The 18,234-nt window shown below is 39.2% G+C and overlaps 1 protein-coding gene across 9 annotated transcripts in view; it reads right to left on the reverse strand.

The window, feature by feature from the left end:
- Positions 1–18,234, reverse strand: part of LOC129724144 (uncharacterized) — a 292,991-nt gene that overhangs the window by 174,427 nt on the left and 100,330 nt on the right. For 7 of the 9 annotated variants that reach the window (XM_055678798.1, XM_055678799.1, XM_055678795.1 and 4 more), the window contains exon 3: positions 8,502–9,067. In XM_055678798.1, coding sequence (XP_055534773.1) covers positions 8,502–9,057 — 556 coding nt within the window. In that variant the 5' untranslated portion in view covers positions 9,058–9,067. The remainder of the gene's footprint in view (positions 1–8,501; positions 9,068–18,234) is intronic. The other 2 variants (XM_055678801.1, XM_055678800.1) reach the window with 1 other exon arrangement.

The following is an 18,234-nucleotide window of genomic DNA, read 5'->3' on the forward strand; positions in this document are numbered from 1 at the left end:
AGACCATCTCTGAGAATAGTGAGTGCGAAAAAAGGTGCACATACACACGTACACACCCACACACAAACATCTACACCTATACATGCTTATATGCAGAAAAAGCTCGATTCGTCTAACTGAGTCGAGTAGTATATGACATTCGGCCATTTGGATCACTTTTCTACCTTTTAATTAGCCAGTGATCGTTAGGAGGAAGTCAATATGTTAACTTTCATTATGTGATTCCACATTTTCATGAACAACGGACAAAGTTACAATCCGATTGCAATGAAATTCAATAGCAACCTATGGGGCAACTATACCTTTCATTTGACAATAATTTTGTGAAAATCGGTTCAGCCATCTCTGAGAAAAATGAGTGAGTTTAAACAACCTCAGGATAACTTTTCTTTACATAACTTTTAAACCATATGTTCAATCATTACGAAATTCAAAAGTTAAGGGTTCTGGAGACAGCCCGATCATTTGAAACCAATTTTATTCAAATCGGTTGTGTGGTTTCTGAGATATTGATGTTTCGTGATTTTTACATTTTGATACAAAACCTCTAAACTAAAAATCCGATTACAATGAAATTCAATAGCAACCTATGGCGCAACTAGACCTTTCATTTGCAATTAATTTTATGAAAATCGGTCCAGCCATCTCTAAGAAAAGTGAGTGAGAAAAAAAAGTTGCACATACATACACACACACACACACACACACACACACACACACACACACACACACACACACATACATACACACATACATACATACATACAGAAAATGCTCAGTTCGTCGAAAGAAGTCGAGTGGTATATGACATTCGGCCATTGGGACCACTTTTATACCTTTGGTTTTTCCAGTGATTGCTATACTTTCTAGGAGAAAGGCAAAACGTTATGTTCGTATTTTATTTCGCTTTCTTTCGGATAAAATCATGATCAATGTTAAATTTTTACGTCTGAAAGGTAGTAAATTTTGTTAATTTGTAATTCGCTTTCTATATGATCAGTTGATAATATCTATAAATAAGATTAAAGACTGTTTTCCGCTGGACTCGGCAGATTCATAATCGCCAAAAAGTGCATACGTTCTAGAGAATTTTTTCTACAAAATGAAATAATAAAATGATAATTATCACTAATTGTAGATACTCGAATTTTTTTGTCGCAGAAAAGATAAACATCCTTCAAGTAATTTATGATTATTCCTCGCGTAATTTTTCAAAAAAACCTATCTAACATTGAGAGACTCTCTTTGTTTACATTCTCTTTGATCGATATCTATGTTATATTTTCCATATTTCATAACACACAATGCATGGTGAGCAAGACAGTATAACAATCTCCCGAATAAGGGGAAGAAAGCTTGGAAAATGTGTTTTAATGACGACGCAATTAACGAAACAAAGTGAGAGAGGAGAGAATCTGTCATTGTTACTTAGGTCCTTTTAAAAAATTACGCGAGATTTCCTGAATCGCCACAACGCTAACAAATGTTAAATCTGCAATGTGTGCCCAACAGAAGCTATGCATGCATGTGTAGCAAAAGCCCTATACGCGTTCGGAGTAGAGAAAAAATATGACAAGAGCTGCCAGAAATACTTTTTTCTCCCTCATACAAAGTTGATAAATACAAAGACTTTTCCGTGTGCAATCTGTAAACTGCGTTGGGCAAAAAACACAAACATATGCTTTCTTGCAAGCGGTTGCAAAGCATGTTAAAAACACACTCCTCGCTTCATGAAACTCATTTGGATCTGTTTGATTATACAAAAGTCGTGCCCAGCTATAAAGCAAACCCATATTCATATTTTCGGCAACTCTGGTCACACGATATTGCATATCTTTATTTAAAAGTACAGAGTGGGGAATTAAACAGTTATGTTTCCTATAGACCATTTAACGAGACGTTTCTGAACTCAATTCATGAATGAAATTTTGACAGAAAGCTCGGAACCGCTGACATAACGCACGTAAAAGCAGAATCAATATCAGCAGGATCCGTGACACCTGTCAGTTCGTAAAATGGTCTATTAGACATTTGATACGAGGAAGCTTCATGAGAGATTCTGCGTATATGTGAATAGAGGAGACAGAAATGAACCAGATCGCTGCATCAATACAAATTCAGCGGGTGAAGTCTCGCTACACATGCATTGGAGCTCTTGGTGGTATATTTCACTGCAATAATGCATGCAAGCGCGTAGCTGTCTTTCATATTATTACTTTTAGTTTATTATTTTTTCTGTCTAATGCGCGGTCTTTAGACACGAAAGTAATAAAATATTTCTCTGAAGTAACAAAATAACGCCCGTTTGTGTTGGGTGTGAAGAAACACTTAATCGTGGAAATACTTGTTATTAGTGATATTGATAGTTATTAGTGTAACCTTTCTGCACTTTTCGTTTTTTTCTTGTAGTCTAATAGCGCTTCTAAATAGAGTCGCTTATGTTTCATACAGTAACAAAAGTCATGAGCTATGACAATGACTAAGAATATGCTCCAACTATTAGAAATATAGCATTTTTATATATTTTATTTCGACATATTATCGCAATTTTTCACACTAAATCTAAATTAATATCAATTTCTAGTGTGTTTCAACTGGAGATTCACTCTCCAACCAAAAAAAATCAATTATAAAACAACATAAAACGAAAAATTTCCAAAAATGTTCCGAATTCCATAAAAAACGCGAAAATTTTCATAACGAGATTTATTTGTGTGCGTGGATAGATAAAAATGTAGCATACCTTGTAGAACTGTCATCTATACTTGGATAGTACCCTAAGCAATTATAGACCATTTTACGAGCTGACAGGTGTCACGGATCCTGCTGATATTGATGCTGCTTTTACGTGCGTTATGTAAGCGGTTCCGAGCTTTCTGTCAAAATTTCATTCATGAATTGAGTTCAGAAACGTCTCGTTAAATGGTCTATGCATTTTTTCGAAAATTTACTAACATTTGAAAAGGGCTGAATTTTTTCAATAGATCGATGTATCTAAAAAATAACAAGAGATAGAGAAACTAGACAATAAATGTCTTCTAGGGAATTATATGAAATTCCATATAAAAATATGGGGAAAAATTTATTTGAGGTTCTAGCCCGACAAAAATTTAGTTCAAAAACAAAAAGAAAACAATTTCAAATGAATCGGTCATGTAAGATTTTTTAGATAGACAATTTAGTTGCCTAAAACTCTTCTAAATAAATCCAAGTGGGCATTAGGGTGGAACAAAAAATGAATGTTGGCTCCCATGCACTTTTCGTGTTCCTTATGGAATCTACAACAACTGTGAAAATTTTCAGATTGATCGGTGGAACTACATATTTGCGCCCGATTTTTTAAGTTTCCCTATGAATTTATATGGGAAAATCCACTTTTTCAAAACTTATTCTCTGAAGATGTCCTGTTGGCTCCTATAATATATATATATATCAATACATGATATTTGTACGAAATTTTTTTTTTTGGGAATAACTCTTCTGAAGAACTGAATATAGTCTGACAAACGGCACACCATTGAATTTTCCCAGCAACACTGCTACAGCATGCTGCTATTGCAAACTTGCTCAAGGATGAGAAAAAATTTCCCGTGGAATTAAACTTGAAAGCTTGGCGTACTCGAAATTTTGAAGATTCAACCGGAATTCGATTTAAGCTAGAAAACTGAAAGGCATGAATGCACTTAATATTAAAAAGACCAATCATTTAAGGGGAATGAATTCAAAAAATAAAATAACGAATAGAAAGCTGGATGAAACTGGAACAAATTTTGAAAAAACTGGAGAAATTTGACCTTCAGCTGTCTCGCTGGCGTGCCCAAAAAAACTGGAGATATCCAGGAAAACCTGGAGGGTTGGCAACGCTGGTTATAAGTGACATTTCCCGTACACACACTTGCAAACACTGGTTAGGTTTTTTTGTTTCGCTAGACCTGTGAATCTTCGCATCTATTACAACATCTAGACCACTGTATGCGGCGAATGGTTGTAGTGGGAAGCGACATGCCTGAGCAAGCGCTGCAATGTTGTAATAACTTATTTCAATTCATGTTTCCAGTCGCAAAAAGCAGCATAAAAACAACTATTGACATGTTGTGAATTAGTCTCATATAAATGATCTATTTTATCACAGCCCAACATAACGGACCCCGATCAGAAAGAAAAAACGAAAATATAACAGAAGCTGTTAGTTTGTTACGGGAAAAAAACTTACAGGTTGTGTTTTCAATTTGATCCCGTTAGGTGTTAAAATAACAGAAATTATATCAGGAATGATTCTACTAGTATCAAACACATATCAAAATTTGTTACAAATGTATCAGCTTTCTAACTAAATAAGATAGTATATAAAACAATATAATAACAAACATTGTTAGAAACAACAGGTTTTGATGAAAATGAAATCTCGCGTTGATAGAATTTTGTAATTTTTTAGTTATGCTCTTCTGATCGGGACACTCTCGTATGGTTTCCGAATATGTTTTTTGTCGCATGTTCTACGTTAAAAATCTTTATATATCCTTATACGTCTTATATATATATATATATATATATATATATATATATATATATATATATATATTTATATATATATATATATATATATATATATATATATATATATATATTATATATATATATATATAGTATATATATATATATATTATATATATATATATATATATATATATATATATATATATATATATATATATATATTTATATATTTATATATATATATATATATATATATATATATATATATATATATATATATATATATATATATATATATATATATATATATATATATATATATATATATATATATATATATATATATATATATATATATATATATATATATATATATATATATATATATATATATATATATATATCTTTATATGTCCTTATACGTCTTATAGTATATTATGATTGGTTTTCATTTTTCTCATTACATATACACGGTCATATCTATATTGTTACATCAATCAAAATAAAATCACGCGCAATGAAATCACAATGCAAAGAGCCGGACTTCATGCATCGTATTAGATGACAAGGCATACATTAAGGCGAACGCCAAGCAGATTCTCAGCCGTGAGTTTTTTGTCGGTAAGTCCCCACCCAGCGTTGCAAAGCGAGCGAGAAGCAAAACCTTTCTCCTTCTCTCTGCTAGAGCACGAGACATATGCTAACGCTTCCCAAGTCTTTTGCACACACGGTTTTGAAATGCTCTTTGAGTAGCAGCAAGCGCGCACCGACACGCAAAAACTCTTTTGTATTGCGAAACTCGGCAGCGAATGCGAGCAATGAAAGAAAGCGGAAACGAACGAGAAATAGCTTAAACGGAGAATTCTCCGTGTGTGATAGCGGTAGCAACGAGAACCTCACATGAGGTGTTGCATGCTGCTTACGAGCGAGATTAACAACACTGGTCCCACGTGGATGATCCGGAGAAGTTATGTAAGAAGAAGGTTGACACTTTTGCTAAGAATCACTTATGGTGGTAGGTGATGTGTGGGTGTAGCAGGCCGTTCTGGGTTGTAAAGTCGCCAGATATTAGCCCAAAAAAAATTCTAGGAGATTATGCGATTAGAGCGAGCTTCGGAAATCAGGGATGCTCTTCCAATACAACCAGAATTTGAAGAAAGAATGGATGAAAAGTGTAAGAAAGATGGCGCGAATGTTGCACAGGATTTGATGGAATTAAGTCCAAGGTACAGACATTTGGTTGTTGAACGGCTAAACACGTGTTACTTGAGACCCAATTGTGGTCATCCACCTCTGTTCAGCAACTTCTATCACAAGCTCCACGAAGTGTCCCGACCGGGATACGAGTAACCTTACCGGAGATCAGGTAACCAACCTCCGGTGAAAGTTTGATCGTATGCTGACTGGAAAGAGTGATCATACGCGTCTGTACACATCTGACCCGGATCGAAAAGCTGGGGCATGAAATTCGGTGCCCCGCCAGCTATATCTAAGACGGCGCTATAGCTGGCGGGGCACCTAAGACGGCCAGGTATCACGGCCCTCGTAAGGTAGCATACCAAATCTGAACTACTACGAACAATCCAGATAATAATACGAAACGGAATAATCGGCATGGCCTAGGCGGTCAAAAAATGGACGATGATTATTGGAGACTCGGTACTTGGAATGTAAGGACTCTACTCGAACTGGCACGGCCGGCTGGTTTCATGCTAATTGGGCAACAGATGAAGCGTGTCACTAGACGGAGGCCGATTACTTATTTACCTTACTTCACTTTACTATTTTGACCAATTATAATCTGTATCATATTTAGAGCTCGCTTATTTTTCGCTTTCCCTACTGCACACATTGTCTGCTTAATGAACTTGAATGTTAACGGGTAAGAGCCGTTGTTTAAAATAGAAATTTAGTTCGAAAAATGGCCTGAGGCTTATCAATTTCGCTGCAGTTAGAGGCATGGCTATCTGTAGCGCTTATTTTGCACGCCGGCATATTCGTTAGCACACCTGGATGTACCCAAATGGGGTCACGGCTTTCAGATCGACCATGTTCTCAATGGTCAATGGTCGGTACTTTTCAGACGTTATAGACGTAAGGTCGTTCAGAGGGCCAAACGTTGACCCGGATCACTACCGCGTGGTATCCAAGATCTGCACCCGGTTGTCGTATGGACGTAGGGAGCTCAAGGAAAACAAGGAAGATACGGTTGAACATCCAACGGTCATCAACTGAAAGAGTGGTTGCAGAGTACTCGCAGGAAGCGGATCTATGAGCAAATTGGAGGAGACCTGAGTATTCACAGAACGATCAGCACCACAGCTGCTACAACCACACTCAACGAATGGTTTGACGAATGAGAAGAACCGCGCCAGATGTCAAATCTTGGATACGGCCGTGACACGACAAGGGGAAATATCGAGCAGCTAGATCCGCTGAAAAGAGACATTATCGCCGGAAGAAACGTCAGCATTCGAAGCGTGTTCTTGCGGCATTCCCGCCGAGCTTTTATAAGTTGGGAGCGAACAGCTGTATCGTGCCATTCATCGGATCATATTGAAAGTGTGGGCGGATGAAGAATTGTCCTCTAACTTGATGGAGGGTCTCACATACCCGATCTGCAGAAAAGGCCACCGCCTGGACTGTAGTAACTATCGGGGAATAACTCTTCTCAATACCGTGTACAAAATTCTTTCCCGCATGCTGTTCCATCGACTGAGGCCGTTGTAAGAACCTTTGTTGGCGAGTACCAATGTGGTTTTCGAGAGAGTCGCTCCACCACGGACTAGATGTTTACCTTGCGACAAATCCTCGATAAATTTCGAGAATTAAACTCGCAGGCTTACCATCTGTCCATAGCCTTCAGAGCAGCGTACGATTCAGTTAAGAGAAATTATGATTGCAGACAATATGCTAGCATGGTTTTCCAACAAAATTAATTAGACTGTTTCGTAATAGTTCCACATCAAGCGTCAGCTTTCGTCACGTTAGATGGTTTGGAATAAGGTTACGGCCTATTTGTTGATATAATCACCGTTACTAGTTATGTATCATATTAATTGATATTTTTCCGTGAATAATTACTAAACATCTATTATTTCGCGCGACGTTTCGGCCTACTGTTACCCTTCAGCCATCTTCAGACGCACTTGCATCTTTCGCATTTGATTTGTGATTTTTGGTTTCTAAGTTCTAAATACAAAAAAGGGAGATTTTCAAACGTATGCTCAGCGTTCAGTGAATTATGGCTTTAGAGCTGAGAATAGGAAACTTCCTATTCAACATTATAATTTAGTATTTGAATATACGATCCTACCCCAGCCTATGATACGGATCTATATGAATCTTCAAAAATAAAGGATCTATATGAATCTTCCAAAATAAAGGTAAATCAGCAGATGATTGATGAAATTTCAAAGTAACATGTTCACAATTCAAAAGTAACATGTTCTTGCAAATTAAGTTCAATGTAAATCAAATTTTTCAGTATGTGATGGGGTATGTTGTAAACTTGAAAAAATATTCTCATTACTGTATTTGATGGGTCCAGCCAGTATCAGTAACAGCGTTATTTATCATTACTCCGTCGAATGATTGCATCTTGGAAACTACTATAACAAACGTCACGATCAGAGCTGAAAGAAAGTAGCGGATACAACATGCGTAAGAGAACGAGTCGGCTGCATGCTGCAGGGAATCAAGATCGGTTGACAGGAAATAGTAAGGTTTGCTGGTAAAACTACCGGAAGAAAATCATTCTACTGATAGAAGGATTACTAGACGGTACAGAACTCAGAGGGAGTAACAAGAAAGAACGTACTAACTGGCATTCCAAACTGGAAAGTTGTAAAATCGTAAACGAAACTAAGTTGCAACGATAGTTACTAAGAAGAGTGGAACATTTTTTGTTACGAAAAAACAGGGACTAGAGAAGGAAAGTAGAAAGTTTCGGGGAAGAACAGCTTAGCTTAGAAAAAAATTGTCTCAAGAAGACTAAGTTTTACCTGCACCAGTTGAAACACCTAAACTAGCTGAGTCTAAATAACTACTTCTACTTGGCAATGAACCTCCTTTGGAAGGGACACCGGCTGTGTTATAATAATAATGAGGAGAGTGTGGTCTTTCTCTTTCTACTATTGTATATGAAGTACCGGGTGGTGAATAATATAAACCTGAACGTCCGCGCAGGGAGCTTGTGCTGTTGCCGATCCGGGTGCTGCCGTACGGACCGATTGCGTCCTCGGCTTCGAAGCTGTTCGAGCGGATCGTGGTCCCGTGGCCACCAACGCCGCCGGTGCTGCCCCCACTGACACTGACCCCGCCGATGCTCCCGAGACCGACACCGACCCCGCTGCTGGGGCCACCGCCGACGCCGCCGCCGCCGACACCAGCGATACTGCCGCCAGTGTGGTGGTAGATCGAATTGACCGGCGGCGAGACCTGCTGGTAGCCGCTCCTGGAGCTCCACCGGGACGGGCCCAGGTCGCACAGCTCGGCATAATCGTTCCCGGCACCCATCGCTAGGGGGTCTCCGCCACCGGGGGCGCCCCCTAAGCGCATTTCCACACACCTGCAAAGACAGAGAAAAGAACAAGAAAAACAAAGAATCCAATTAGCGTCCGGAAGCTTGCTGACGGGGAAGGTGGCATCGCTGATAGAAAAGCAATTAAGGCTGATTGATAGTACTTATTATGGTGGCCGCGAAGGCTAAACCGAAGTGACATGCCGCTACTGCTAGGATGGCTGGAAGAGTAAAAATAGAAAGTAAACTTGCATGTCAGACAAACACTGACGGTGCCCTTACTCGGTGGGGTATGACCAGGGGCCTATAAACGTCAACATTTTGCCTACCAATCATATATTCATCACGGCGGTGATATTTCATTTCAAATACTTACAAAACTTATCTTATTCATTGAAAGTGCACATTGTACTGAAAACAAATGTTGAGCTCTTGTTTTTTTCATCTAAAACGACATTTACTCGAAAATAAGTCTACCGAAAAAATGGGACGTTTACTCTATTTCACTTATTTTAGGGCAAACCAACCAAAAAGTGGGTACCAGAAACGCTGGTACCAGAATCAATGAGTGGTAGATGGAAAATGTATGGAGTTTGACAGCCACAAGAGCCCCCTGGGTATGACAACAAAGTTTACGTCCTATCCCTCGTGCGCTCGAAATGGAATATAATTTTCATGGCGCCGCATGGGAGGAACGCACATGACCACACACACATACACACAGATGAAAGCTATTATTTTTCTACATCGTGAGCATTACGTGAGCGATTATTGCATTTTCCCACGAGAACGCCATCTGTGAAGTAAAAACACCGTGCTACGGCCCGGGAGCCGCGGATATCCTGCGTCATTTAATTACATTATTGGTTTCCGCAATTTTCCCATTGGATCCAACCACGCATGAACGTAAATTGCCACAGTGGCGCTCTAGGGCTCGACCCGCAATTCTGGCTTTAAAATATTTACAAATTTTGATGTCAGCTTGAGCTGTGGCTAAACTTTATTTACTTTTCCACAGTTTGATCAAGAGCAAGCTGTTCAAAATTGCTTTCCTGAGTTCAAAGATTGGTGAACGTTCTCAACCCTCTAATGTCCAAGCCAATTTTTAGACGGACTTCGGTAAAATAACTATGAATCTTTATAAACATTTTTCAAGTATTTATTGAAGCTATTCATAGGTTGGATTGAAGCCCGTCTAAAGGCGACATTGGGCACTGGAGGGTTAATAACACTTCGGTTTTTTAATAAACCCATGGTTCAAAAGACAGTTTCATCATCACCCGTTTAAGTTAGATAAATTATTCTACATCAAGAATGGTTTAATGTATTCTAACACCTGTTCATTAATTTTCCGAATTAAAGCTGCAGATGTGGGGCGACGTACAAACAAAATTAATCTTAGATTATTTCCAACCGCTCAACAAACAAAGCGTTCCTCTGCGCAGTGTTAGACTAAGAGAGAACACCCCGGTGCGGTGCATTAAGCTGCTGAACGGTAATTGCTCCCCATTATGCTCCATCGGTTCACATTAATTCAATTTGCATTCGATAAACGAAAGTTTGTTCATCCCATGATCCTGTGAGACTCATACGCACTCGCATGTGCAAGTAAACAACAAGCTTCTGTCGCCGCCATAATCGTCACATTTTGGGGTTTTGTACTGGGCAGCAGCAACAGGGGGATAAAAGCGGTCGAAACGATGACAACGACGACGGCAGCGTCATCGTCGTCGTCGTCGTCATGATCCTCAAACGCCACGCTGAGGCAATCATCATCGATTGATGGCATAATTGGCTTCATTAGCAAAGTCCGTACAGGAAGTCCGCTGGGACATAGCCTGGGAATCTTCGTGCCTTGCCTCGGCAGCGGTTTCATTTCTCCACGCCAAGTGGAAGTGATTTATTAATCTTTGTGGGCTGTTGCTGGGTTGTTTGTAAATTAGATTCGTGGTTTGCTCATGTGTGCCTAATGGGATGCGGCTATTTAGAGAAGTGATTAGGACACATTTTGCGACACCTCTACGAGCAGGAAAAATTAAGCACTGCCGAATTTTGTGACCACCACAAAACCCGAAAGGGTGAAGAGAATATTCGTTCACTGTCCTCTGTGGCTTATTGCAGGATTCACTAAGCCTTAATTTAATTTCACAAAATTCTGGAATAATTAAGCTGCCTCAGACCGATGACACCCGTAGACCATCTGCCCCACTTCGTACGTTCAGTCGACTTTAATTGGCTTAGAGCTCAAGGGGGACCCGATGGGGAAATGCCACCGAAATCCTTGATCTGGCACCGACCAGCTGTTTTGCAGTTTATGGCTTGCAACGATGATGCTGCGACATTGCCCCAAACAGTAGTGCATGCTATATCCACTAACCGCAAGGAGTGAATATTCAGCAGCAGCTGTTCTTCCGTAACATTGGTTGGCGGTTTATGTAAATTAGCTGGCGCTAGGCCAAGGCATGCTCTGGCAGCGCTGGGCAAATTTTGCAGCACCCGAAAAATCGAATCCGAAAGTTGAAAAGTTCATTCTTGAGTTATTGCGACACACATTAGGGATTGGGGCCGAGAGTAGCCTTATGGTGTATTTTTTCTAGCGGAAGTGGGACACGGTCTATGAACAAGTTTGATTAATGACCTGGCATGATAATCATTAATATATTATTGTAATATAGTTTATCTGTTCTTCGCTCTTCTTCGCATTTCAATGCATAATGACGGGCAGACCAAGTCAACAGTCGCATCGCTAGATTCTCAAGAAAGCATCCAACAAAAATATTCTAAAGCTCATAAAATTGGGTCGTTCAATAAAAGCATTGTTGAAATCTATATTTCCAATATTAATGAAAAAAGTTTATAAACATTATGGAAGGTGAAAAGTGAGTTTAAGAAATCGACTTTTTCTGTGAGAAATAGTCTAAAAAAGGCAAATATTTCCGGACGATTAAATCTACTCTTTAACTATCCTTCAATAGATTGCAAATCAAGTTAAGTTTAGCAAAATGCCACTTGCTACAAACTGTAAACTATACAGTGAACGAAATTCAATTAATTTTTATACCGGTGAAATATTTTTTTTTCTTCATATATCGGTGAAACCTTTTATCACCGACATATCCTATTGTTTCTTTATTGTTGTCTGTTAGATGTAGGATGCTTACAGATCGTTGTGAGCAGATCGGAATTTGATCGAACCGCATTGCAGGTTAGAAATATAATTAGTGCTCGTACGAATGGACTTGACCTTTTGAAACCCAAAGAAAAGTCCCTGTAAAGGAGTATATTTTTATTAGTTACTATCCATGGCTATTACATTCAAAAAATTGATAAGGTTTGTTTCATTTAGAATTTGACTTCATACAATTTCCGATTTTTCCATGAGGAGATAACGTACAAAATAGGTGAAAATATGTTTTCGCAGGGTTTTTATTAAACTTCAATGATAAAATACAAGAAAAATTATTTGTATGCTGTTCTGATAAATTCTCGAATTTTTCGTCGAATACCTCCCATCAATTTGTGTACAGTGGCAACCTCAACTGTATCAGCCATTTTTTACCACTTCGCCTTATCAGATGATGTTTTGATTAATTCGCCAGGCTTCTTGAATTTGCGCTTGACTATTGCCCAATATCTTTCGATGGGACGAAAGTGTGAACAGTTTGATGGATTAATCTTTTTTTCGATAACATCAATATTGTACCATTCCAATACATCCACTACGGCAGCTAGCTAGATCGGACAAGAACTTCACGGGGCCTTTGTGTGACTTGATAAACTATCTCCGGAAGACACTTCTAGTAAACTTGTCCATTCATGGTTGCTCCAGTGATGAAAGCGTTTGTCTTCTTTTTACAGTTACAGTTACAGTTGGTTTGCCAAATCATCAACTTGCGGGGGAATTTATCAGCGAAAACAAAGTTCATTTTGACGTATGTTTCATCGTCCATTAAAAAACAGCCGTTATACTCTTTTAGGACTTGCATATATAGCTTTCTTGCTCGGGTTTTGACAACCAGGTTCTATTTAAGCGTCCTGTTGGGTTGTTTGCTGGCATGATACAGCCTCAATCCTTCACGCATACCGATTCAACGAACTGTAATATGTGCTGTATTGAACCTTTTCCCCAAAACACGGACTGCCCTTCCAAGCATAGTTGTCCCAGCGTACATAAGGTTTGTGTAGAACATGGGACTACTATGATTGGAACGGCAGCGGAGGGAGACCCCAGGATTATTCCGGGCTGCCCTGATGACCTTCGCTCGTAGTTTCCGGTCCAATGTTCCATTTCTGCGTTTGGTTTGTTTAGCGCGATACACCTTCTAAACTTCCTGGTAACGTTAGAGCACGATATTAACAGTCGATTTCGGCAGTTTGAGAGCCTTGACGATCATTCCTCCTGACCATGTTGGGTTTTTTAACGAAGGTGTGCACAATTTTTTCTCGTCTCTTTCGTTCCATCTTGGATAACTTTTCAACGCGTGTTTGGTGCCGAAATTTTCACCACTAATAGCAAATTTCTGTATTCTACCAGCTCACCTCGTTTTGACCTGGAAACAACCTAACTACTGTCAAAACACTTCTTTATTCGCTCGATTTTGACCCAGTATTGACCTGCCGTGCTGCCGAAGCGCACTGTAAAATTTGTCAGCTTCATCCCACCACCGCACATACTTAGTTCGTAAACAATTATCTAGCATCTCTTTTTTACTTGTGTCGTAAATCGTGATGTTGTTTCTTTATTCCTCGGCAGATTTGCTCGGACTAGAATAAAGAAATTCGCTATAAGTAAATAAACCTTAAGCTCCTGATCTAAGGTGTCACGCGAGTCGTGCCGTAGGATGAAAGACAGGGGGAGGGGGAGGGGCTGACAAATGCCCTACCGCGAACGGAGTCTGTGGAGTACCAGGGCACTCTCCACTATACCTCTACCCCTACTGCGTTAAGCGGAACTATGACGCAGCGGATCCATATTTCCCTAGCTTCTAATGAGATCTACATGTACAATACAAATAACTTCAGCAAACACATTCAACAGAAGACGACGGAAGTGGTCGAACGAACACTTGTTGATCAAAAGATGGAGGCAGGGTTTCGAGGTAGGTTAAACAATATATTCTTACATTTACAATAAACCTAGGACTGCGATTCTGTTGAACTGAATGATCAAAAAGACTCCAATAACAGAACTTATTCAACGTACCATTCGTTGCCATAATAGCGGGAGTCCCAGCACCCAATGGGAAGCAAGAGATGGTCATCACATATGCTTACTTCTCCAGTGACCTAGACGATATTCCACCTCCCAAAGTCTGCGCACTTGTGCGCTACTGCAAAACAGTCAGCAAGCCGTTTATCACCGTTTATGCGATGCGAACGCTACCAACCACTGAGGTGAATACCTTCTTAAATGTCTAACTTCCAACGAGGTGAATATATGTTAGGTAGGGGAAAGCCTACTTTCACAAATGCCATGAAAGCACGTTATCTTGCATGTAGGATCACTGGTGCCTACATGGCCAGCTGTTCTCTGAAAAAGAGATTTGCGTGTCGCGACGTGCCCTGGTGAAACGAAACCAGGATCAAGTTCTGTGAAAACATTTAAATGATGCCCGAAGCCACACGACTCCAGAACGCTAAGTCCATAGACCGCACCAACGGTCTAGGGTAGTTAAATAAAGAGGACGGCAATATTATCGCCACATCTCACTGAAGGTTCCTATGAACAGACACTGACGTTGGATCAGCAGAGTCCGAGGACAAGGCATACAGCACCCAAAGACTCGATTCTGCTCTCTCGAAAACTGTTCACGGAAGTTTCAATCGATTGGGCATCAAGTTCCTTTGCACCGATGAAGTTTTCAGAATCAGATGGCATTTTACCCACCTTTTTACAAGAATCAGAGGGGGTCATAATACCCAAACCCATACATCTTTTCCGTGCAAGCTTCAGGTAGAGAGTCGAGATGATATTCATATCGAAAGTAGAAAGAAAAGATAAAACTACCTTAGACCTTATGAAGGTCCATAACCTCACATCTACACTGCAAAAGTTAATGGAGTCGCCGGAAAATGCTTTTCGTGACACAGTGACTCTTATCGACAAGTCGCTTAAATACTATATATCAAGATGTTGGAACCGCTTTCGACAATACATCCAATGCTTTGATCAATTACGGGTGATTTACGTGTCCGCTGCATGGCTCACCGTTATTTAAACAAAAGTGTGTCGTATACTCGTCTGCGCCAAAACTTGGCTCAAACGCCAATACGGGCTTGCGTAAATCGGCATCATTTTGGACAGCCAAGCTGTACTATTGACGCTTAAGTCCACAAAATGTGTGTCCAAATTAATTTGGGAGTACACTACGGGAGTACCCGATAAAACCAGGTTCTATTGTACTTTCACACTGTGGTATCGAGGGCAATGAACACGCTGATTATCTCGCAAGACAAGGATCAACGCAGCAATTCATTGGATCTGAGTCATTTCTGGCTACCTCCAAATTCATCGTCAAGCGCGAACCCGAAACATTGGAAACGCTAGAAAAAGCTAACCGGTGGGACAACACACTTGGCTGCAGACAAGTTTAACACCCTGCTATTCTGCCCATAATCGCATATTTGTAACATTTGCAAAATTGGTTGTTCGAGCAAATCGCACTTTTATATTTTGACTTTAAATGCATTGTTCCTAATATATTCTTGCAAATAGACACTTTAAATAAACTTAGTATCATGGAGAAAGCACTACTTTACACTATGTATACATTGAATATTTCTTTTGAAGTCAAATTGGTTGAAATTTTTGCAATGATACATTTATGCCGTCACTTTCAAGCTACTTTTGGAATATATCACAGGGAAAATGAAGTTTTTCATGTGTTCAACAAGCATGAGCTGAACATCAGAAACGGATCACCGGTGGTTGGTTACCGGACTAGAATAACTTCCGAGATCCAATGGATGCAGATGTGGATTTGGATGGAAACTTTTTTGACGAAAAAGTTGGCAAAGTTAAGTAGAGTGACAATTAAGCGGTTATTTACGCTATGTGACAAAACAATTTGGTGTTTTTTACGACTTTTTTCAAACAAACATAAGCATATTTTTCCAGATGTGAAAAGTACATACTATTCAGAGCATTTTCCAATGAAAAGCACAAAATCCATAAAATGTCGAATGTTACAATTATGCGATCACAGGCAGTATTGTGATTGTGCAAACAAATGCAGTCCAAGTTGTCGTGTTTAGTGGATCGGGGGCTTCGGAAGAATAGAAAAGTACGATTAATTCCGATGTTCGTTCTACCAGGTCAATCACAAGACTGTCGTTTATTCTCATTTTCATAGTGCCATTATGGCCTTATGTACACTTTCATTCCCTACACAAGTGAAGCATAATCGGGTTTGATAAGTAGTACGGAACATCTTTTTCAACTAACTCAGCCGATAAGTATTAATTTGTTCAATTTCGTCGTGAACGTACCTCTACAACCCCGTTCAGGAAAGCCAATTGTAGCGGTCCAGCCCGCAAAAAAAACTAAAACAATTGTGAAATCGTGCTAAACGACCGCGAAGTGAAATTTAACGAGCTAGACTACAAGCAACTCAAAAGAATGCTTAGGTCATATCATTCACGAATCATTACACATGAAGAAGCTCTTTGCGCGATGTGTGCAGCGTTTCTTAACAATTATCCAATGTATCGAATTTCGAGGGTTGATGATCACCACGGTTTATCCATTCTCTTGATATTTGTTTTTAAGATCTCCCCTACCTGTCAAGAGAGAGAAGTAATCTTTTCCTGACACAAAATGAGTAGCTACCCACATTTAGTCGAAGAGCATTCCAGTCACGCAGTCGTTCAATTTTTTTCTTGTTGGTGTGTAAAGTTTATTTTCACTCCCAACAATTGTTTTCTTCTCTCAGTTTAGGAGAAAGCATTTTTCATTCATCAGTTTCTCAGTCACTGATTGAGGAATTGGCCAGCTGGTGCCCGATTCTATCAAACAAAGAAAAAAATGTCATAGGTATTCTCTAATTGAAATTTAACAAAGTCCTAATCCATATACTTAGTTCAACTTCAGTTCAACGGCAAACTATTTATCCATCGAACAATCACCATCACCACAAAATAAAGGAAGCACTGGAAGAAGGAACTCGTGCAATATTATGCAGCATTTTGACGAAGTGAAAAACTCTACTGATTCGAAAGTTGGCGTCATGTGTCGACGTACGCAACCATCTACAACATGGACAGGCATTTGATCTGTAAGCATGAAAAGCTTGCAAAATAAATTGGTCTGTTCAACGAACTTCAAAGAAAGCTACGTAAGTTGGTGCTGTTGGTGGACATGCAGGAGTATTTCCGAAACTGTGTGAAGCTCGTCACAGTTTACCACTTACTGTTGAACATATTTTTGAAAACGAAATCTGTTGGGGACTTATTGATCCCATTGCATCGAAACTTACGATCCTTTCAGACCTAATTAGAAAAGAGCATCTGACTTTTCTACAGTTTTACAGCTACTGTGAAAAATTCGCCATTAAAATCATCGAACTGCATTCGACAACAACGGATGCTAGCAGTAACGTCCAGAAAATGAACGCCTCAGATGAAATTCAGATGGGTAACGGGAGTCGCACATTTCATTAAAAACAAACACAATTTTACAACATAAATACCGACTCTATTAAACCATTGTTAAAAGCTAAGTGTCTATTTTAATATACACCGTTCAACAATGCAATATATTGAAAAATATCCTAGAAATATCAAAATTTCTACGAAGTACTAGAAACATATTTCACATGGTTCACCGAATTTTTACTTTGGCCCACCTTTATATCTATAGACGTGTATGGAAACAGTTCGGACTAATTATATTTAAGATCATCATCGGTATTTTTAGAGCAAAAATAGTGGGTTTGAGAAGAATATCCTTCTGCTGTTAATTTCTGTAAATTTTAGGCATTCAAAAATGAAATAGCGGTTTGACAGGCATTCCCATCAAATTTAATATCGTTAAATGTGATAAATTAAGAAGTAATTACATGTAAATTGTCACAAGCTGCTTTTTTGTTCACGTGCAACGGCCGAACGGTAAACAAAGAGATGTCAAAACTTGGCATGGCCAAAATATGTTCGCTTCAGAAGGAGGGAAACATATTTCGGCCATGCGTTTAATAACATTTTCAACTTTTTCCAACATG

The sequence above is a fragment of the Wyeomyia smithii genome, chromosome 2 (genome assembly GCF_029784165.1).
Source record: "Wyeomyia smithii strain HCP4-BCI-WySm-NY-G18 chromosome 2, ASM2978416v1, whole genome shotgun sequence".
Classification (NCBI taxonomy): domain Eukaryota; kingdom Metazoa; phylum Arthropoda; class Insecta; order Diptera; family Culicidae; genus Wyeomyia; species Wyeomyia smithii.